The following is a 19634-nucleotide window of genomic DNA, read 5'->3' as shown; positions in this document are numbered from 1 at the left end:
TGTTACCGAGGGATTATATTCGGAGCATTATTGATTTGCAGAGGTCCTTAAGGATCAAGTTCATCCTCTTGTAAGCATCGGGCCGGATGCGTCGCTATACGAGGCTATCAGAACCTTAATACAAAACAGAATCCACCGATTGCCTGTGATAGACCCCGATACTGGAAACGTTCTTTATATCTTGACGCATAAGCGAATACTTAGGTTTCTTTTCCTATATGTGAGTATACAGCTACTCTGTTCCAGAGTAAGTAACATTTAATCAATGCAAAGCTTGTTTTAATCAATCACGCAATTGATAGATCCACGAGTTACCGAAACCATCTTTTACAAACAAAACGCTGAGAGAATTAAGGATAGGCACGTTCGAAAATATAGAAACAGCTACGGAAGAAACTAGCATAATTTTAGCGTTGAAAAAATTCGTGGAAAGGAGAGTCTCAGCGTTACCAATTGTCGATTCTGAGGGGAAGTTAGTGAACATTTATTCAAAGTTTGATGTTATTGTAAGTTACATTTTTTTAAATCATTCACAAGAAATTAGTATGCGTTACTCGTGTTGATGCTTAAATACTATCTTTTTAGAACTTAGCAGCGGAAAAAACGTACAATAATCTAGATGTTTCGCTGCGCGAAGCAAACGAGCATCGCAATGAATGGTTCGAAGGTGTTCAGAGCTGCAAATTAGATGAGACATTGTTCACTATAATGGAAAGGATTGTCAGAGCGGAGGTACAGCAGCATTTTTTTTTTAATCGAGCATAACTTTCTCGTTTATCAAATCAAAATTCATATATTTTTTATCTTGTATAATTTTAGGTTCATAGGCTAGTAGTGATCGACGATGACGATAAAGTGATCGGTATAATATCTCTCTCCGATCTGCTCTTCTACCTCGTTCTTAGGCCTTGTGGTAAGTAAACATTTTTCAACATTTTTAATTAATAATTAATATCTTCGGTTTACTTATTTGTTTAAATTAATTTTTAAAGTGAAATATATTAAGGAATTTGTTTTTTATTTTTATGCTGCGCAATTTACATAAATTTTTTTTGTAAAAATATTTTTATAATAAAATAAAAAAAAATAGATATCTTTCGTAAATTTTATATTAATATCTCCACTTGTTAATTTTAGGTGAGGATGGCAGTAGCAATAAAGGTAGTTCTACATCATTACGAGCACAAGATTCTCTCTTGTCGAAGGCTCCCAGCTCTGCGCAGTCGGAAGCATCGCTCGCCGACGGCGAAGTCGAGCAGGACGCTGCGGAAGCGACAGATCGTAATCAGTCCGAGGACGCGCCGGCGACCCCTAGTCCACCACTAAGCCCGGTCACGTCGGATATCTCGGAACCTCAATCGACATTAGTGAATCAAACTCAAGAGGCGACGTGGCGGGAGGTGATAAACATTTGTGTCTCGGGCGTCTCGGGTGGGGAATGAGACGTCGCTGTTTTCGCGTACCGCCACGCACGGATCAGACTCCGAACTGAATTAACATCGCTTTTAATCGTAACGGCGAAATGAATAATATTACGACTGCATATTTGTACATCTTTGTTATCGCCTGCGTTCTTCGCGAGGACGCGAGGACGCGAGTACGCGAGCTTAGTGATATACGCCACGAGAAAGAGGCAATGAACTGCAAGAAGATGCCCGTTTGAGAAATAAACGTGGCGCGATAGTGTAACAGAGGAAGTCGCTGAACGCGACGTCATGATATAACAAACACGATGCTCTGTATAGTGTATAAAATCACTTAAGCTTAATTTTTTATGGTACAAATGCTACACAGAGATATGCTATACATTAGACGTTCGAGCTTTTTGCCAAGGACAGTAGCTAGCTGCGCCATTATTTGCTCAGAATGCGATCCTCTGCGCCCTTCTATAATCGAGCACTTGGAAAGAAACGACGGAATTTCGAAAGAATGAGCTTTGGAGACGCGACAAATCTTGTAGATAAAGTCGCAATTTAATCATGATTATATATTCTTTATGCAAATTGTGTTATTCACCTTTTGTGAGAACGTAGATATTCGTTTTGGTCTTGTGTAATTAGGATCACGCCAAGATTAAAAAGCAAATAGTTATCGAAGAGTATTCCACGATCGAGACAAAGACGAATACTCGTCCTCGTTGTACTCGCGAGGCTTTTTACGATTTTTTTCGAACGTATTGTATGTCACCGATCTAATTAAATGTCTCTTTGACATCTTACATACTCATTTTGTGAAAACTATTTTTTCTCTTTTGTCAATTTCTAAAGAGATGTATTAGAGACATCTAATCTTAATTACTGATCTTGCATAATAAGTAGATCATTTTAACACCACTCTATACTTACGAATAGACATGGTGCTTTTTAAGTTCTCCGACATAATTTTCACTGATTATGTAGAAGTGACATCAAGCGTATATCAAGCTGTATATTGTTAATATGTATTGTTAAAGCACAGTTAGAAATTATTTCGGATTATATCTATAACACCTAAAAAAATTGCGTATCCTCTATCCTATTTTTTTGATATTTCATTTTTAATGTATCGTCACGTGAATTTCGAAGAGTAAATTGCTCTCTGTACAAAAGCCGCAACTCGTTTGCCTCTTATACTAAAGTCATAATATTCTATACAAAATAACTATAGAAATAATAAAACAGGATCATTTACTCAAACTAAAGTAATTCTCTAAACTAATTTTCTATTAAGACTATACTTTTCTTGGATATTCATGAGAAAGAGAAATATGATTATGTATATGCTAATACGAAATTCTTATTACATACATTCATTTAAAGTTAAAATTGAAAGAATCGAAGTGATATACTCGATTATCACGATTATTCGATAAGTCGGATAAAGAGACTTGAGCTTTAATGTGATATTTGACCAAATTATATATATTACGTGAATCATTGCATTAATACGACTGAGCATCCGTGATACCGAAATAAGATTTTATAATTATATCGTTTTAATTAAGGATACTGATGTCTTACCGAAACAAAAATACATTCTTCGATTGATTAATTGCATTATCCATCAACGGTATGTATGACATTAATTTTATTTTCATTGGCAAACACATTGAACTCTTCAAGTATAGAAATAACAGGTAAAGCCTTTACAACATTGTAAATCCAATTGCTATTATTATTCATGTCGCGAGAAAGATGCAAATCATGATACGAAATTTTGAGAGAATTTGTAGCGTTTGCATTAGCATAACAACGTTTTGCATTAAAAAAATTCTTTAATGAATAATGAGAAGCATTCCTGTGACGAGATATTTTTTCAAAGCAATTTTGCATAATCAAGTTGTTGACGACCAGTAAAAATTTTATTCAGAATCATAAATTATCTCTTTCTGTTAGAACATAATTCGAAATGTTTGATCTTAATTTTGTCATGTAGAAACGCAGGACGATAGTTACTCGATTTTGAAGGGGATAGTGCCTGTAAATGTAGCGAACGTATTCCTAGAGATGCGTTCATCGGAATATATATACACGTATATAAAATATTCTATCCGAGCGTAAGCGCAGTTGGGATAAGACAGAGCTATACATTAGTATTAATAATTAACCGGAGACATAGTGTAAAGATTTTTGTACAGCTGAAAAATACCATTTAATGTGCTGTAGCCGCGCGAGCGCGTTCTTTTCTCCTTCTTTTTTTTTCCTTTAGTACAAAATATGTTGCAATCGTATTGCGAATTGCCGTTCACCTTCTACTTAAAAAAATACCGAAGATTAAAGATGCTGTAGTATACCGCGTGTATCGCGCATTTGGCTTCGACATAACTTGTTACTTGTTGAGAGCACAGTAGAAATTGTCGAAGAAAATATTTAGCTTCTCTTCATCTTACTTAATATTAGAGAGATCAGTCGGAAGAGGGACGAGCAATTGAATTCTATGTGCGCGCTGCATCTAAGAACCAAAATACAATATATCTATCGATGAGATATTAATGATAAATAAAATTGTACAATAAATAATATAAACGCTTATGCATTATAGCGCAGTTTTAACAAACCGATGTGTTGGCATATTTCTGTTTCCTGTTCAATCTTTATTGTCCTCTTTTCAATATTTAATATGAACGAACAAGTTTACTGATTAAAAAAGAAAAAATACGATAGAAACATTTTATTTAACGATCGCTTCTAAGTTTCCTCAAGTCGTATTTCAGATAGTTAATTCCGTAGTTTTCATCGTGCAAGAAAATGGAATAAATTTTGTTAAGAAAAATAAACGTAGACTTACGTAGGCGGAAGTGATGATCTCAAATGACTAATGCATAATTAATAATATTGAGAAAATACTAGAATATTCTTATGTCATTTAAATATTTTATTGATATAAAATTTGCGCTAAAACTTGCATCTTAATCCTCTGCAGAGTCATCCTCGTTTTCTGTTTCCATAGAGAAATCCGATCTCATTACTAAACACGTTAATCTCGATGTTAAATAAATCTGCAATACGAAATAAAATGCGAATTAGAACTTTTTTTTAGAATTAAATTTAGAAAATCAAAAGATAGAAATTACTTTTTTGAGTAGCTTTTTTGTATCGATATGGTGTATCCGTAAATATCTGTCGAGACTGACACTCGCGACGTATGGATCACTTGTGCTACAAGCTACCCCAGTTACGCCGCCAGCAAATCCTTTGTACGTATTCAATATGGTGCCTGATTTTCTCAGATCAACAAGATTCATCCTACCTTTACCAGAACCCACTATGATATGTCTTTAACAAAAAGATATAATCGTGACAAATGATTTAAATAATTTAAATGATATTTTAACATGATTATTTTATGTGTGTAAGCCTTACTTTTCTTTGGGCGCGATGGTGAGACAAGTCAAGGCTTCATCTTGCATCGTCATATTTATTACAGGACGTCTTTGTGCACGTGGATCGTATAGGCGTATCTTTATAAAATTACATATTCGTTATTAATGTATATATTTTTGTAAGAAATAGATGATCGTAAACGGTCGTCCGATGCGCGTGCGTCATGACCGCTTACGATCGTCTAATTCTTACACTTTCTTATAAGTATAGATGACATACAAGAATTATTAGTTGTGCAAAAAATTATGTTTCTTACATGTCCATATCTGCCAACTGTGGCTATCTGTTGGGTTCTTGGCAAGAAATTCAAGTCTGATATCCAAATGGGCACTCTTAACTCTAGCCAGTCGTGTGGAAGATTTTTCTCATTAAATATCTGCTTTTGTTTTTCCAAATCATATAGCTTTAGCCTGTTCTCCTGTCCTCCAGTTGCTATTGTGTTTTTCTCTACATGCGAATGGCACATTCTGTTCAAATTATCGCCGGCATTAATTAACACTTCTCCTTTTCCAGTGGATGACCACAGACTCACCTCCCCAGACTTGACCGCCGTCAAAATAGACCTGAGACAAAATCGCAGATTGTTTTATTAGGTAATGTTGGTGCACATTGGTATATAAAACGGCAGTTTTGAGTCAACAATTTGATTTTACTTGTCGTATCGTGATATCCCGTTGATTTCGCCTTTGCCTGCATCACAGGGAAATGAATGTGTCAGGACCAAGCTCTCTGCATCATAGATCTTTATTCTGTAAAGAATCGATAACGCTCTTAGTATATTTTATATTACAGAAGTACAGAAATAAAGTAGGTTTTACCGCTGGAGAAATGCACTACCTTCTCTCACCCTTAACGCCACAAGCTGTCATCACCTCTCGCTCATCATCATCACCCCATGCAATCGTAGTCACCTGATCGTTCTCCGTGAGAGTCGCCAGGTTTTGTATATTTTTGACCACATCCTTCTTTCGGCCGATCTTTATCCCTGCAATTTACCCTCGTGAGACCCAAGAAGAAAATATACTTGCTCGAACTGCAGGTTGTACATAACCTACAAATGAATTCGCATCGTCGAGACAGTCATCTGGGTTACCTTTAAAAACACCCAACTTCCCGCCCACGAAGATGTCCTTGGAACTCATGGTAAAGCGCTAGCAAAACGTCCGTACCGAGAACGAATTCACCCTGTCAACCCACGTGTATCCTCCAAGGGATTTAAAAGCCGAGAGACGAGGGCGCACGCACGCGCACCGCGTCTCCAAGGTTGCTCGGCGGCGAAGGGAGGGGCGAGAGAAGAGCACGCCACTGGGTTCTTGGAATCTGCAATCATATGTTATAACCACAAAACCGTGTCACTGTGCGATACAGCGGTAGCGAGCGGGGAATCTCCAACGGAGGAGGTAGGAAGACGCGGTTGTGACTCATCACGTACGAAGATTTTCCGATGAAACTACACGAAGCGGCCTCGTCGGATCGCCGGTAATATCCGATTCCGCCTTGGATCGTTACTTTCATTCGCACCGAATAGAGACGAGGGCCACCTCTAGAGTCCGAAATCAGAGAAGGGCTTCGAGGAGCTTCGATCTTGGATCTCGAATTCTGATTTATTTAATCGACGATTAATTTATCGAGCAATATTTTTATGTGAACAATTCTTCTTTTCTGTCACCCAACATATGGAAGGTGAGATTGCGAATTATTCGAGGCGAATTATTTAGTTAGAAATTTCATTTCCGCCCGGTTAAATTAATCCTCGATTTAAAATTATTCTTAGAAATAAAGACTGTTTTTTTGACCTTTTCAGAATTACATTTGATCGAGCTTTACTTTCTGTAAATTTCTCAACAAATTTGATCATCTGTATTATATCAGAGTAGTGCATGTGAAAAGCTGCTATACATGAAATTATTTAAATGTGAGAACATGTACTCATCCAATGATAATGATAATGTCATATTATTTAACAGCATAGCTATTATTTTATTAAATCGTTTAAATACTTCATGTAGCTCTCTCTAACATGTAGATGCTATCTATATATCTAATCTAATGTCTAACGTCTACGTATCCAGTCTAATATAATCCAGTGAATTAATCTTAAAGTACATAATTTATGATAAGTTTTTATTTTCTATTTAATTTGTTTTCTGGGAGGCTCATATAGTTAGATAGTTGAAAATGTGGATAACCACATTGATGTAATTTTGCAGCAGTTTGGTCTTTGCGGGGCGATGATGATCTCAAGGAAATATTTCGATGAATTGCACACTGTGCCCTGAAGGCACATCTGCAAAGAGATGGCTTAGCTACCAAGAAACTCGACAAGTCAACGGTAACCTGGCATTTAGAAAAAGTCTGTTAGATGTCTGTGCAAAGAAATGTTCTCTTTTGTACCTTGTTTGTAATCTTATTGCTAATAGAAAATAGTGAGAGCTGATTGTCGATGTATCCGGAGAAATGATCTCCGGATGAAATGAAATTAGTTGGACTATGAGAACTTTTGAGGAATGAGATTATAAGATGACGAGCCGCTCGTGACATCCGTGCCGCGTAGGTTTACTCAATAATCTGAAAACAATAGGTTTATCGATATATTATAGCTATTGTTATGAGTGATTCAAAGTATTTGTGATGTGAACATAATCCACACAAAAATACACAACAATATACATGTTATTCTAATGGTTGTTGCTTGTGTCGACAGGTTTTATATGATGATGCGACTGAATTTTAAGACAACCTTGCTTGTATTGGTTGTCGCGACATTAAGTTTTCTACTTGCGTCATGGAATAATTGCGGAAGTCTGCTGTTTCATACGGACTGGAAAGCCAAATATCAGCACAAGGCAAGGCAAATATTATATTTTTGGATGTAACAGCGGGAGATTTTAACATATTAATCTACATTAATTTAAGATAGTATACATTCTTACATGTGGTATGTTAAAAATAGGATCGTTCGAATATAGAATTGGGATACCAAGAGATAGATTGTCATATAAACGGTGACTACTCTATAGGATGTCGCAAAGAAGGCGACGAAGTGTACATACCGTTCTCGTTTATTCACAAGTATTTCGAGGTCAGTTGAATTGTTAGCGATAGAGTATACTATGTACTATAAGTATATTATAAAAACTTATATATTGTAGATTTATGGAAAACTAGCCACTTACGACGGTCTGGAAAGATTCGAGTGGCTGCACAGTTATTCGAAGATCATAAGCCCCAAGGGAAAGTATGATCCTCATGGTGTATTTATGACTTTCGAAAATTATAACGTCGAAGTTAGGGATAGAGTCAAATGCATCAGCGGTACCGACGGTGTACCAATATCAACGCAGTGGGAGAGCCAGGGATACTATTATCCCACACAAATTGCTCAATTTGGATTATCACATTATAGCAAAAATTTAACTGAGCCCGAGCCACACAGGAAGACTATCGAGGATTCTGACAAAGTTAAACAAAACTGGAACGTTCCTCAAGGATCGGTTATGAGCAGAGTGTACGACAAGCAAGTTAATAGTTATGTCCTGAAATTTGCTACGCCAGAAACGAGCACCTCCGGGATTTCTCTAAAACTGGATCACGTATTGGACTTCGTGTTGAAGTGGGATTTTAATATCAAAGATAATGGAAGTATTACGGTTATACTACAGTCGAGAGAAAAAAAAGAGATGTACTACCTTCATTATGTTACTAGCAATATAGTATTACATAATTATAATAATCATGTGCATTATGGAATCGGACAGATTAATCATCAGTGGAGACGTCTCACTAGAGATCTCGTAGTTGACTTACAAAAAGGTCTTTATTTAAACGATAAAAGTAAGAAAAAGATACCACGATCTAAATTGAAGGTAATCGTCACTTGAATGACATAATTTTATATTAACATCTTGACATATATTTTTTAAATAGCTTTAATACAAATCACGTTTTATTTTAGGTAATTAAAATTACTTTATACGGCTCTGGTATGATTGACAATATGACATTATCGACCAGCGAACATATGGAGCAGTTTTATGATGCGGCAAGGTGGTTCGTCGCCAATCAAAATATTACTTCTGGTGGTTGGTCGAATCCTGTCAGGAGAAAAGTAGCGCCTGGAATGGCTATTCTCGAGCCTGGATGGTACATTTTTGCACCTTTTAACAATAATGAAATTGTACAAATATGCAATAAGACTTTCATTAAGAAGCTATTTCTGTCTACATGTTTATATATATATATATATAATAATTTATATATATATATAAATAAAATGCGCGCGCGCGCGCGTGTGTGTGTGTGTATGTGTGTGTAAATAAAATAGTGAAACTGATTTTACAAGAAAAAATATGTGGTTACAGGTATTCCAGCATGGGCCAGGGTCATGCGATATCAGTATTAGCACGGGCCTATTATCATTCTGGAGAAGTGAAATACTTACAGGCCGCTATCAGAGGCTTGCGGCCTTTCAGACTGACATCCACTAAAGGAGGAGTGGCTGCGCTCTTTCTAGGCAAATATGTCTGGTACGAGGAATATCCTACCATCCCTTCTTCCTTCATTCTTAATGGTTTTATTTATTCGCTCATCGGTCTCTACGACTTGAAGAGCATTGCAATGGGTAAGGACGCGGAAGAAGCAACTAGACTCTTTAATCAGGGTATGATATCGTTAAAAAACATGTTAACATTATACGATACCGGTTCAGGTACGACATACGATCTTCGTCATTTTACATTAAAAACAGCACCAAATTTAGCTAGATGGGATTACCATTCTACTCATATTAATCAACTTCTTCTTCTCAATTCTATCGATAACGATCCTATTTTTATTACAACTGCAGAAAGATGGATCGGTTATATGAATGGTAAAAGAGCGGCGCACAATTAAACGCTTATTTAGATAGTATTCCATTCCTTTTGTTTCTTTATTACATTCTCTATTTATTTAAATCATTTTCACTCTTTTATTTTTTATACTTATAGATTAACTTCATAAAAATGTAATATATTTAATTTTTCCTTTTAACAGACTGAGAGAAATATTCTTTCGTGTAATATAGCTTTTTTATTTTGTATACGAAAATCGTAATTGCATGATTAGATGAAACGAAAAAATGGAAACATAAGTAAGATCTAAAACAATTTAAAATCTGTCAATATCTGTTAATTTTATAAAAAAATTGGAGATCTGTTTTCAACGTATAGGATACGATTTTTAATTCAATATAAATTACATTTAAATTTAATTTATGGATATATAATTTAATGGATATATAATTTAATTTATATAATAAATTTAAATATATAATAATTTATATCATGTTATATAAAAATTATATATTATATTTATATATAAATTGTATATTTAAGAATTCTTTTTAATACTGAAAGAATTTTATAAATTATTCTTTAGAAAGACAAATTAATCTAAATTTAATTATATTATTTAAATTAGAATTAATATTATTTAAATATAATTGATTTAAAAAATCTTAAAATAATTCCCACTTAAATAATATTCTTAAATAGTATGTTAACACATTAAAATATGATAAGTGAAAATTATCTTGCATATATTTGTAAATAATAGAAAAAGACCCCTGAATGTCGAATCGGACGTGATATGTCTGTTTCAAAATTAATAAACTTCGCATATCAGGTGCTGCCAATAATTATAATTAATATAGTATGAATATTTCTTAGCAAATCACGATATATGGTAACCGAGCCAGTGATTAAGATTATTAAGAATTTGATCGGCCCAATCATTTCTGAGATATTTCCAATAATCTCAAATACTTATAATTGGGGAGCTCGCGTATACACACACACACACACACACACACACACACACACACACACACACACACACACACACACACACACACACACACACACACACATATATATATATATTATATTATATTATATATATATATATACACACGATCCAGTCTCGCTGCATGTAAAGCGCACACATTTGGCAATAAGCCACCACTGTGTCTCCTTGATTATACATAATATATAAGAGAAAATTGTAATCATTTATTTTTTAATAGCAAGCAAGTGATTTTTCGTAAATTTCTCAACTAGTTTTATAACTATGAACTACACTTGCACTCCTTACGAGTTGTGAATAATATTAAATTATTTAATAAAAAATCATTGTTCAACTAGACAACGCATTCGGATTTTTAATATATTATAACGTGTTGTCCTAGGTTTTCTTCCCCCCTTTCCTACAATTCTTTTTTATATGATTGTAAAATTTGTGCGCTACTTGGAAGGCAGGACAAAATTTATCGTGGAAGGTTCCTAATAAACTGCAAATAAATCGTTATGCTTTTATTTTTATTATTAAGAATCGAAACTAGATTTGCGACCAGCCGCTGCTTATAAAATATACATAGAACACTGTGCGTGAGATCTACACATGAACACATGAGAACACGAATCGGAAGATATATTATCAGCATATATATAGCATTACAAAAAAATATATTATTCTGTTACACGACCTGCGTACGGAGTAGACGGTTAATTTTTTGCTATTCCCCGATTTATTTCTTCTCGAATTGGTGAATGAATAATAAATTGGAATGGAAATTACGCGAGATTGAAACGTTGAGTATTTTTAAACGTGGGATCGGTTCCGTCTTGCGTGACTAGTAGTAGCGGTAACGGTAGGCGCGGCCGTAATTGTACACCGATTTGCTTTCGATCGGATTACAAGTGTAAAGGGCGTCGCCTCTGGTTCCCTGTGGGCACGTACAGACCGCGATGTGACGTCGCGGCGTGCACTCGGCACTCGGACCGCACTCACGACCGGTGCACGGGTTCCTACACGTGAAATCAATGCACGCTCGATTGTCGGGGCATTCACTATCGGTGAAACACTCCCCGCGCTGGCAGCTCGTCAAGGCGTTACCGATGTAACCGGTGGGACACGTGCACACTGGCCTCTCCTTCCCGGTATTGTCATGGCCTGGCGTGCAAATCGCGTTCGCACCGCAAGGATTTGGCTCGCAGAGATCGCCTAAAAATAAAAACGCGATTTTGAGAAGATCATCCCCCCTTCTTTTTATATTCGATGATTACGATTCTAACGGATTAACCTCATAGACTGAGGTGACTCATTACTTACGCGGCTCGAACAGTCTGCAGCTGACGAAAGGATTACCGGTCATGTGTTTCGGGCAACTGCAAACGGGAGTGATGCCGCGTAGATTGCAATCGGCGTGCACGCCGCATACGCCGTCGCACGGATTCACGCATTTCTGGTAAAGGCAGGCGGGCTTGTTTGGCGAACACTCGGAGTGGGCGGTGCACTCGGGTCGACATGAGACAAGCGGATTTCCCAGCCATGTCTGGAGAACGAGAAACAAATTGATCCCACGCGTTTCATTTCGTTCATATCGTGAGAGACGCTTAGTCAGACTTATATATCGTTCGATAAAAAAAAAAAGCCATAAATCTTTATGGAATAAAGCGGAGGCGTCTTACTTTTGGGCAGGTGCATTTCGCTTGATGATGAATAACTTGGCATTCCGCGTTCTCGCCGCATTTACACGGGCTCTCGCATCTATACGATGATGAACAAGCGAGATGCTGAGGACACTCGCTGTCGCTTTCGCACTCGTGACGACACCCAGTCAAGGGTGAACCTCTGTAACCCGGCAGACACGTGCAGACTGGCACTTCGTTGATCACCTCGCACTGAGTATTCTGTCCGCATGGACTCGGCTTACAGGCAGCTTCTATATCATAAAAAATTTGTCTTTGATAAATAATTCATGACATCGTTTTAATCAATAGTTAAAACGCAAAAAGAGAAATCATTAATTGTGTTAGAGAAAGAAAGAGAGATAAAGATGAATATCTAATGCGAAGGATGACTAAAAAATGTGTGAAATAATATGAAAAAAAATCCTTAAATCCATCCTCGTGGCATCTCTTTCAGACGTTTGTATTATCTAGATTAAAACTGAAACCTATACGTACGAGGATCGGCGATTTGACAACCCGTGAACGGATCCCCGACGTATCCGGGTATACACTCGCAAGTGCCTATGTGATTCCTGGTCAGGCAATTTGCGTTCGCGCCACATAGACCCACGCAAGGATCGATGCATCTGTTATTCGTGCATACTCTGTTGTACGGGCAGTCATCGTTGACTGAAACACGATCGGGACGTTAAGCAGCATCATGCTGATTTGATGTAAATTTAAGTTGTCGTTCGACTGAATTAACAAGAGTTCACTCTTAGAGAGTTATGTAAATTCCCGCGGATCGCTTTACTCACTTAGGCATTCGACTCGCACGCATCGCGCAAGAGGATCTCCCATATGTAGATTCAAACACGAGCACACCGGCCGTCCCTCGCTCATCGTACATCTCGCGTTGACGCCGCACGTGTAGCTGTCGCAACTACCTGTGGAGAAACGAAAATCGGGTGATTCAGCGGGCACGTTTCAGCTTTGCGAAAACAATACAGACAAACAGGACTTACCGGACGCAATTCGCGACTGGACATACTGGACGTAGTGGCTGCCATCGACTGCGGCAATCAGAAGCAGGAGCAAGACTGCGGCTTGCGAATTCTGCATTTTGCCACTATTCTGATGTCTTGAAGCCAGGATTTTTCTCTGCGAACGCGATAGGCGATGCGCTACGCAAATTTCTTCAAGTTAAAAACATAAAACTTCTTTTCTTTTATCGTAACTATAAAACGAAACTAACTCGCCCCTTCTTGCATTCGGAGCCAGAAATTATCTTAGTTTTTTAGACAATTAGAGAAAGATAATTCGCACATTTTGTCTTTGTTTGCGAATACATTTCTGCTCGAATCTTTGAATCTGCTAAATATAAATATCCATTTGTGTAATACAAATAATAAAAAATAATAAAGAACAACCGGCAAACGGCTAATTGTGCAAATAACGTAATGTACAAAAGGATGAATAACGTATGAAGTTTTACCCGAATAACGAACTGAATAAAAACTTTTGTTCGAATGCCTACCAATGTTTGCAACTTGGTGCTCGATCGGCGCAAGGAAGACTAACCGATTATTCACGATCGCGTAGATGACGCGAGGACGATCCCAGCCCCACCATCCACGACCTTCGGATCTCCCCGTTCGAACTTCGCCCACACGCGGCCCTGATTATTTCTCAAGGTATTCGATAAATTTCGCCTACGTGTTTATAACGCGTTTAATTCCGTTTTTTTCCGCTTCTTTTTTTTTTTTTTGTCATTGATGAGCATTACGTGATGAGCGCGAACGGGTTTCCCATGAGCGAGCGGCAGCGGGCAGCGATCGGGGGATCGCACGTAATTATCGTCCATCCCGACTTGAAATTAATCGGCGCACTATAATGATATTCCGTATTCGCGTGCGGTACAAATACAAGTCAAGTCGGTCAAAACAGGTATGACTAATCACGTTGCAGCTTCGTATGCGGAGTTCCGCGACAAGGAAACCCTTTCGCGCCAAAAATGGATCTTCGCGGACGTGCGTTCTCGATCCCGCTACAGCGCAGTTGAAGTAAATCCGGTATCGGCCTCGTCGTTCTCGTATCACACGGCTTCCTTTCGTCACGCTTCTTACAGACACCGTAATATGCTAATCTAGAACAAAAATGGATGGTAGATAAAGTAAAAAGAAGAAAAAAATATGCCGTGTATGGAAATGAGGTGAATAAAATATGGTAATGTGGCACCTCGCCCGGGAAATCCACATTCCTATTCGATTGTCAAATAAAATGCACGATTCGATGTCGCAATCTCGAGACGAAGTACATAATTATCTGCATATTTGTAGATTCATTCCAAGATGATTCGTTTGACTCATCCATATAAAATAACGGTCTAATACAAGTAAATCTATTCCGGAAATTAGTCTATGAAGCGCTTTTGGAAATTACAGACGAAGAATCGATTTTATTTATAAAATTTATTTATTTTATAAAGTACCAATGATAGTTTTAGAGTTCGATTACATTAACAATATTTTAGCTTTAAGTGAGACTCAAAATTTCAAATTTGTTGTAAGCAAATGCAAAGCAAAAATGAAATCTAAAGTACTTTAATTTGCATTAATCTTAATAAGATAGTCGCAAATTAAAGCATTTTAGATATTAGCTTTGCTTTAGTACAATTTAATACAAATTTAAAGTTGTAAATCTCGATTAAAGTTAAAATAATAACCGAATCCAAGACCCATAGTTAAAAAGATGGAAAGTGGAATTGAGAAATTAGCGTAATGCGCTTTTCAAAAATATAAAACCATTATATACAACTCGTGTCATATATGTATTTAAGAAATTTTAGTACAAATACATATGCATACATAACTTTAAATAAATGCAAAAAATACATATATATTTAACATACAGAACATATATCTATATACAGGGTTGTCTATTAGAAATAGAACACCCGAATAGGACTCCTTTAGATTTAAAGATAAACGTATATAAAATAATCAAGTTTACTTAATGTTGTAGCCGTTAATGTAAATTAAATAAAATAATTACATTTTATCAAATCAAGCAAACATGTGTCCTAAAAATTTATGAAAATATCATGAGAAAGAATTTTCATATTATCTTCCAATTATTAATCTTTAATATTTTTTCATGTTTTCTAATATATATATTTTCATAATATATTTCTTAATATATTTTCATATATCTCCATACATCTTCCAATCTAATGGAGAAGTTTTTCAGGTGTTCTTCATTCAAAGTAGACCACTCTGTACGCTACATATACATAGATATTGACAGGACTATTATCTCTGTACATAGCGAATCTTTATAAATTTTTTTAAATTATTCATATTTGGTGCATTCCTTTCCATGAATCGACGTGGTATGTAATAATTTTATCCTACCTTTCTTGTGATATAAATATCTCATATTTGATTTTTAAAGTTATCGCAGTTAAAACCTGTCTTTTAAAATCATACAGCCTTTAAAATATTACTTGTATTTATAACAAGATATTTGTGCCATGGTACTTGTTTCTGAAAGAGACTACGTGCACTATCTTGAATTTTATTAGCACTTATCTTTTAAGAATTCTTCGTAAGCAATCGCAATTTCATCATCGAAATTATCATCCTCGATTTCCTCTCCTTCCGATATCCTGTAACATTATATAATTTATTAGTATACAAATTTCCTAAAGTATTTTTATATGAAGAAATCATCTTTGCATTGTCTATCTTATTTAAAATAGATATAAAACGATAACATACTCTTGATCTTCCGATTTTACATGCTCCTGGAGGAATTCGCTTTCTTCCGCAGAAAGAATCTCGCCGTCGGGACCGTACATTACCGGTTGATTCAGCGATATTTGCTGCGATACTGGATATTGAACGTCTTTCAATAGTGCATTACTCATTTCGGTCGAATTATAATTAGATGCACCCAATTGATCGGGTTGTCGCGGTATCTCATTTAATAATGAATTGTTCGATTTAGATAAATCACAATTTGATGCGTTTCCCCAATCTTTCCGTAATTCATGGACACTATTCACCATATTTCCTACATGCGTGTCTACTTGTCCGTTATTTACTAATTCCGTTAGCGCCCGCATCATATTTTCCATATCCTTACTCCTGCTTTTATCTTTCTCCAACACGTGGCCCGCTAACTGTGCATTACATCAGACATGTCAGAATTACAGAATGAATAAGAATTATAGAGTCATCATTACTATTACTTGCGACTTACTTTAAGTGCTTGGCATATGTATTTGACTGAGCTCGACGCCGGTCTTTGTAACACCTTAGTAATAAATGATATCAAGATTTCTCCTAAAATAAAAGCGTAAGATTCGTCCATTTGGGCGACTAACTCCGCTAAAAACAATATCAATCCATTGCACTTTCGTTGATCTCGTTGATCCTCGGGTTGGTTGAACCATTCGGGTATGAAAATTCCAGTCTGCCATTTACATCTAATGTTCACAACAATATCGTAAATATATATATAAACAATACGATTTCAAATAATAATTACATGCATACAGACTTACTGGTAACACAAAGAGTCCCTAAATAATTCTTTGGAAAATTTGTGATACTCCTTGGAATTTCCTAAACTCGTATCCCAATATTCAAAGAATCGAGCTCCATTATATCGAAAATTGCTTTCAGCTATGGACTGAAAATCATTTAAAATAAATAATTTAAAGTAATTATTTACAGGGCGAATTATTTACAGGGTGTCTCAAATTCAAAAAAAAAATCCTGAAAATTCTCTGATACATAAACAAATTCTCCGAGAATTCCAAATTTTTTCAAGCAGACATCCTGGTTTAGAATGAAATACATAATATAAAACATAATATAAAAAATAATATAGAAAAAAGTAAGCCCTGCGAAAAATTGTAGTATGTATAATATATAGATATTTATAAATAAAAAAGAAACTTATACCCATTCGATTATTGTTGTCATAACTATTTGTAGAAAATACACGTCCCCGCTCGACATAATCCTGTCTATGAATGGTGGCACTAGATTGGAAAACTCGGCAGGATTTACAATTAAAATATCAATAATGATGTAAAGATCCTCTTTAAGGAGGTAAGTTTCTTTGCAAGTTTCTTCGTTCTGTTGTTTATCTTCATTCTAATTTGAACATCATTGGTTTTAAAATGTTCCATGTAATGTAACTTTCTGTGACAAAAAAGATTAAATTTTTACTGATACTCACATCGTATTGGCCAATTTCGTGATTGTTGTAATTTCCTATATTCTCATCTTGTATATTGCATTGTTGTTCAAAAGAATTTTCAAGAACGCTAACTTCTTTCTCTGGAGGTATATGTACATTTGGTGGTGCTTCTCGTGCTAATCTGATTCTATCTTGTATAGAAGTTTTTTGATACTAGTAAGTGTAAATTATTCAGAATTAACATATATGCAACTGAGCATCAATATTTTTGAAAGTTTAGCAAAAATAGCAAAGAGAATAACATTGATCACTCACGGGAGGCTGGGGTAAAGAAGACTGTGAGAGTCTGACTCTCGGAACAAACTCTGCTGCCTGTGGCGATAGCACATATTTCTTTTCTTTCTGATCAAGTATCGTCGTTGTCGTTGTCGAAGAATTGGATCCTTTAATAAAAAAAAAAAAAAAATGGTTTTATCATAATATGACAGCTCATCATAGTATGTTGATTAGCTCACAATTAAAACTGACCTGTGCTGGATTGACCAGCAGTTGCATTACGTGGTCGTCTGAGTTTCTCTGGATATAATTGAGAACGTCCACGTCCTAAACCTTGTTTTGTAATCTTCTCGTCCCCCCAGACTTCTTTATCTCCTCCGGAAGAATCCATTCTTTCAGCAAACAAGCTGCCAATTTGAAAGATTAGATTTAGCAAAACATTCAGTTTTTATGTCGAACAGAATGTCTATTCAAATGTTGTAATAAAATTTTCTGCGATTTCCAGATTTTATTAATATTAAAGATTATTACAAATAAAAAACATTTATAAACTACAGATTTTATATCTCTTTGTTTTGACGAAAATTATAATGTACGAAGGATTATTACAAATTTATACGATATTCCTTAATCTTTTGCAATCTTAAACTGTTAAACTTGATGTAAAAGTTGTTCTATAAAAGTTATTTGTACAGTTTAATATCAATGTTTCAACAATACAGATTAATTTTAATCTCTTACTTAAATTTTACTTTTTTTTATTTCTAAGAATTACAGAAAAAGATAAAGAGTAAATTAAATAAAAAAATAAGCGTTTGAATCAATACCTAAATTTTAATGTCAGATTTCTTTACATTAAGCTTGTTAGAAGTATTTTCTGGCAATAAATACAAATTAACACAAACAGCTATTTTTTCTTGTTTAGCATTTGATAACAAGGAAATAACAAGGATAATAAACGATATAACTAAACTTGTGTCGACTTGTGTTTCAAAAAAATATTCTAAAATAAACCAAAGCAAAATACTCGATTTTTGTTATGAGAAATAATTCGGAATAAGCGGTGGCTCTTCAATCAAGATCTATCAATACGTTCTGTTGACTCCAGAATGCCCATGATACACTTCATATCAACACGACATCCGTAGAGCTTCACACTTCACTTATCGAGAGAATAACAAATGCAACGACATGTTGAGGCAACTCCTAATTGCGAACGATGAATATCGAAGTCATGTTACAACTGACAAACTGTCGTTTGCGAGGACACCTGGAATACCTTCGGAATTCAGACCAGTCGACGGTCGTCGTGCAATCGCAAGGGGATAACGCACCAGAGATGACCCAGGAGGCAACGAGGAAGCCCGTGGAAAAGTGTGAGAAACTCACGTCGATTGATTACACAGGAGCATCGCAAAGACGAGCCCTATCAGCTACACATCTCACGTACCCTCGCATCGTCGTTGTTATCGTCGTTAACGTCGCGCAGCGCTCGACACAGTGGCGCGGAATAAGATGTGGGACCGGCCGACATTCGAATACAATCGGATAAATATAGAAAATTACGCGTAATTAGAGGGAACCGAATGAGAAATAAACAGCAAGTTCGCGCTTCGTATCCAGAATTAAGAATTAATTCGTAAAACTCTAGCGTGTAAGTTTGACATAGGTTTTCGTTATCGATAATATCTTGTTAAAAATCATCGGCATTGGGTAAATTTTTTGTAAATCATAACGGAGTAGAGAATTCGAAAAATTGGAACTACGGTAAACGACATTATTGGCTGTCGATATA

General features: G+C 35.9%; 5 protein-coding genes across 13 annotated transcripts in view; 2 read left to right on the top strand and 3 right to left on the bottom strand.

Moving 5' to 3' along the window:
- SNF4Agamma (SNF4/AMP-activated protein kinase gamma subunit) overlaps window positions 1-2467 on the top strand; it is a 41877-nt gene extending 39410 nt beyond the window's left edge. The window contains exons 12-16 of the mRNA XM_089072656.1: window positions 42-220; window positions 303-506; window positions 586-732; window positions 820-913; window positions 1138-2467. Coding sequence (XP_088928782.1) covers window positions 42-220; window positions 303-506; window positions 586-732; window positions 820-913; window positions 1138-1442 — 929 coding nt within the window. The 3' untranslated portion in view covers window positions 1443-2467. The remainder of the gene's footprint in view (window positions 1-41; window positions 221-302; window positions 507-585; window positions 733-819; window positions 914-1137) is intronic.
- A 1865-nt stretch (window positions 2468-4332) lies between these two features.
- l(2)k09848 (WD repeat domain 74 lethal (2) k09848) lies at window positions 4333-6148 on the bottom strand. Its single transcript, XM_011640615.2, has 7 exons — window positions 5956-6148; window positions 5700-5847; window positions 5516-5611; window positions 5119-5425; window positions 4842-4939; window positions 4553-4754; window positions 4333-4477 (listed from the first exon to the last, which is right to left on the bottom strand). Exons 1-7 carry the CDS (start codon window positions 6002-6004, stop codon window positions 4388-4390), a joined length of 990 nt encoding a protein of 329 aa, XP_011638917.2. The 5' UTR covers window positions 6005-6148; the 3' UTR covers window positions 4333-4387.
- Window positions 6149-6191: 43 nt separating this feature from the next.
- On the top strand, window positions 6192-11048 carry Hsepi (D-glucuronyl C5-epimerase). Of its 9 annotated transcripts, XM_089072659.1 has the most exons (9): window positions 6193-6545; window positions 6667-6777; window positions 7073-7194; window positions 7283-7412; window positions 7567-7708; window positions 7816-7944; window positions 8015-8728; window positions 8818-9005; window positions 9224-11048. In XM_089072659.1, exons 5-9 carry the CDS (start codon window positions 7574-7576, stop codon window positions 9753-9755), a joined length of 1698 nt encoding a protein of 565 aa, XP_088928785.1. In that variant the 5' UTR covers window positions 6193-6545; window positions 6667-6777; window positions 7073-7194; window positions 7283-7412; window positions 7567-7573; the 3' UTR covers window positions 9756-11048. The 9 variants fall into 9 exon arrangements, with proteins under 9 accessions (XP_088928788.1, XP_011638915.2, XP_088928785.1 ...); XM_089072658.1 differs by lacking the exon at window positions 6667-6777 and having other exon boundaries at window positions 7076-7194; XM_011640608.3 differs by lacking the exon at window positions 6667-6777.
- Window positions 11049-11201: 153 nt separating this feature from the next.
- On the bottom strand, window positions 11202-15009 carry LOC105428343 (uncharacterized). Its single transcript, XM_011640607.3, has 7 exons — window positions 13890-15009; window positions 13378-13536; window positions 13171-13299; window positions 12869-13042; window positions 12371-12624; window positions 12012-12234; window positions 11202-11903 (listed from the first exon to the last, which is right to left on the bottom strand). Exons 2-7 carry the CDS (start codon window positions 13472-13474, stop codon window positions 11533-11535), a joined length of 1248 nt encoding a protein of 415 aa, XP_011638909.2. The 5' UTR covers window positions 13475-13536; window positions 13890-15009; the 3' UTR covers window positions 11202-11532.
- Window positions 15010-15158: 149 nt separating this feature from the next.
- LOC105428342 (uncharacterized) lies at window positions 15159-19518 on the bottom strand. The gene is made up of 9 exons (XM_089072665.1): window positions 19290-19518; window positions 18092-18246; window positions 17879-18006; window positions 17603-17776; window positions 17323-17517; window positions 16920-17047; window positions 16616-16841; window positions 16132-16535; window positions 15159-16019 (listed from the first exon to the last, which is right to left on the bottom strand). Exons 1-9 carry the CDS (start codon window positions 19295-19297, stop codon window positions 15932-15934), a joined length of 1506 nt encoding a protein of 501 aa, XP_088928791.1. The 5' UTR covers window positions 19298-19518; the 3' UTR covers window positions 15159-15931.
- Between the last annotated feature and the right edge of the window lie 116 nt (window positions 19519-19634).

Source organism: Pogonomyrmex barbatus, unplaced genomic scaffold (assembly GCF_055798465.1).
Source record: "Pogonomyrmex barbatus isolate J1 unplaced genomic scaffold, ASM5579846v1 scaffold14, whole genome shotgun sequence".
Classification (NCBI taxonomy): Eukaryota; Metazoa; Arthropoda; class Insecta; order Hymenoptera; family Formicidae; genus Pogonomyrmex; species Pogonomyrmex barbatus.
This window is presented reverse-complemented; position numbering and strand designations above follow the sequence as displayed.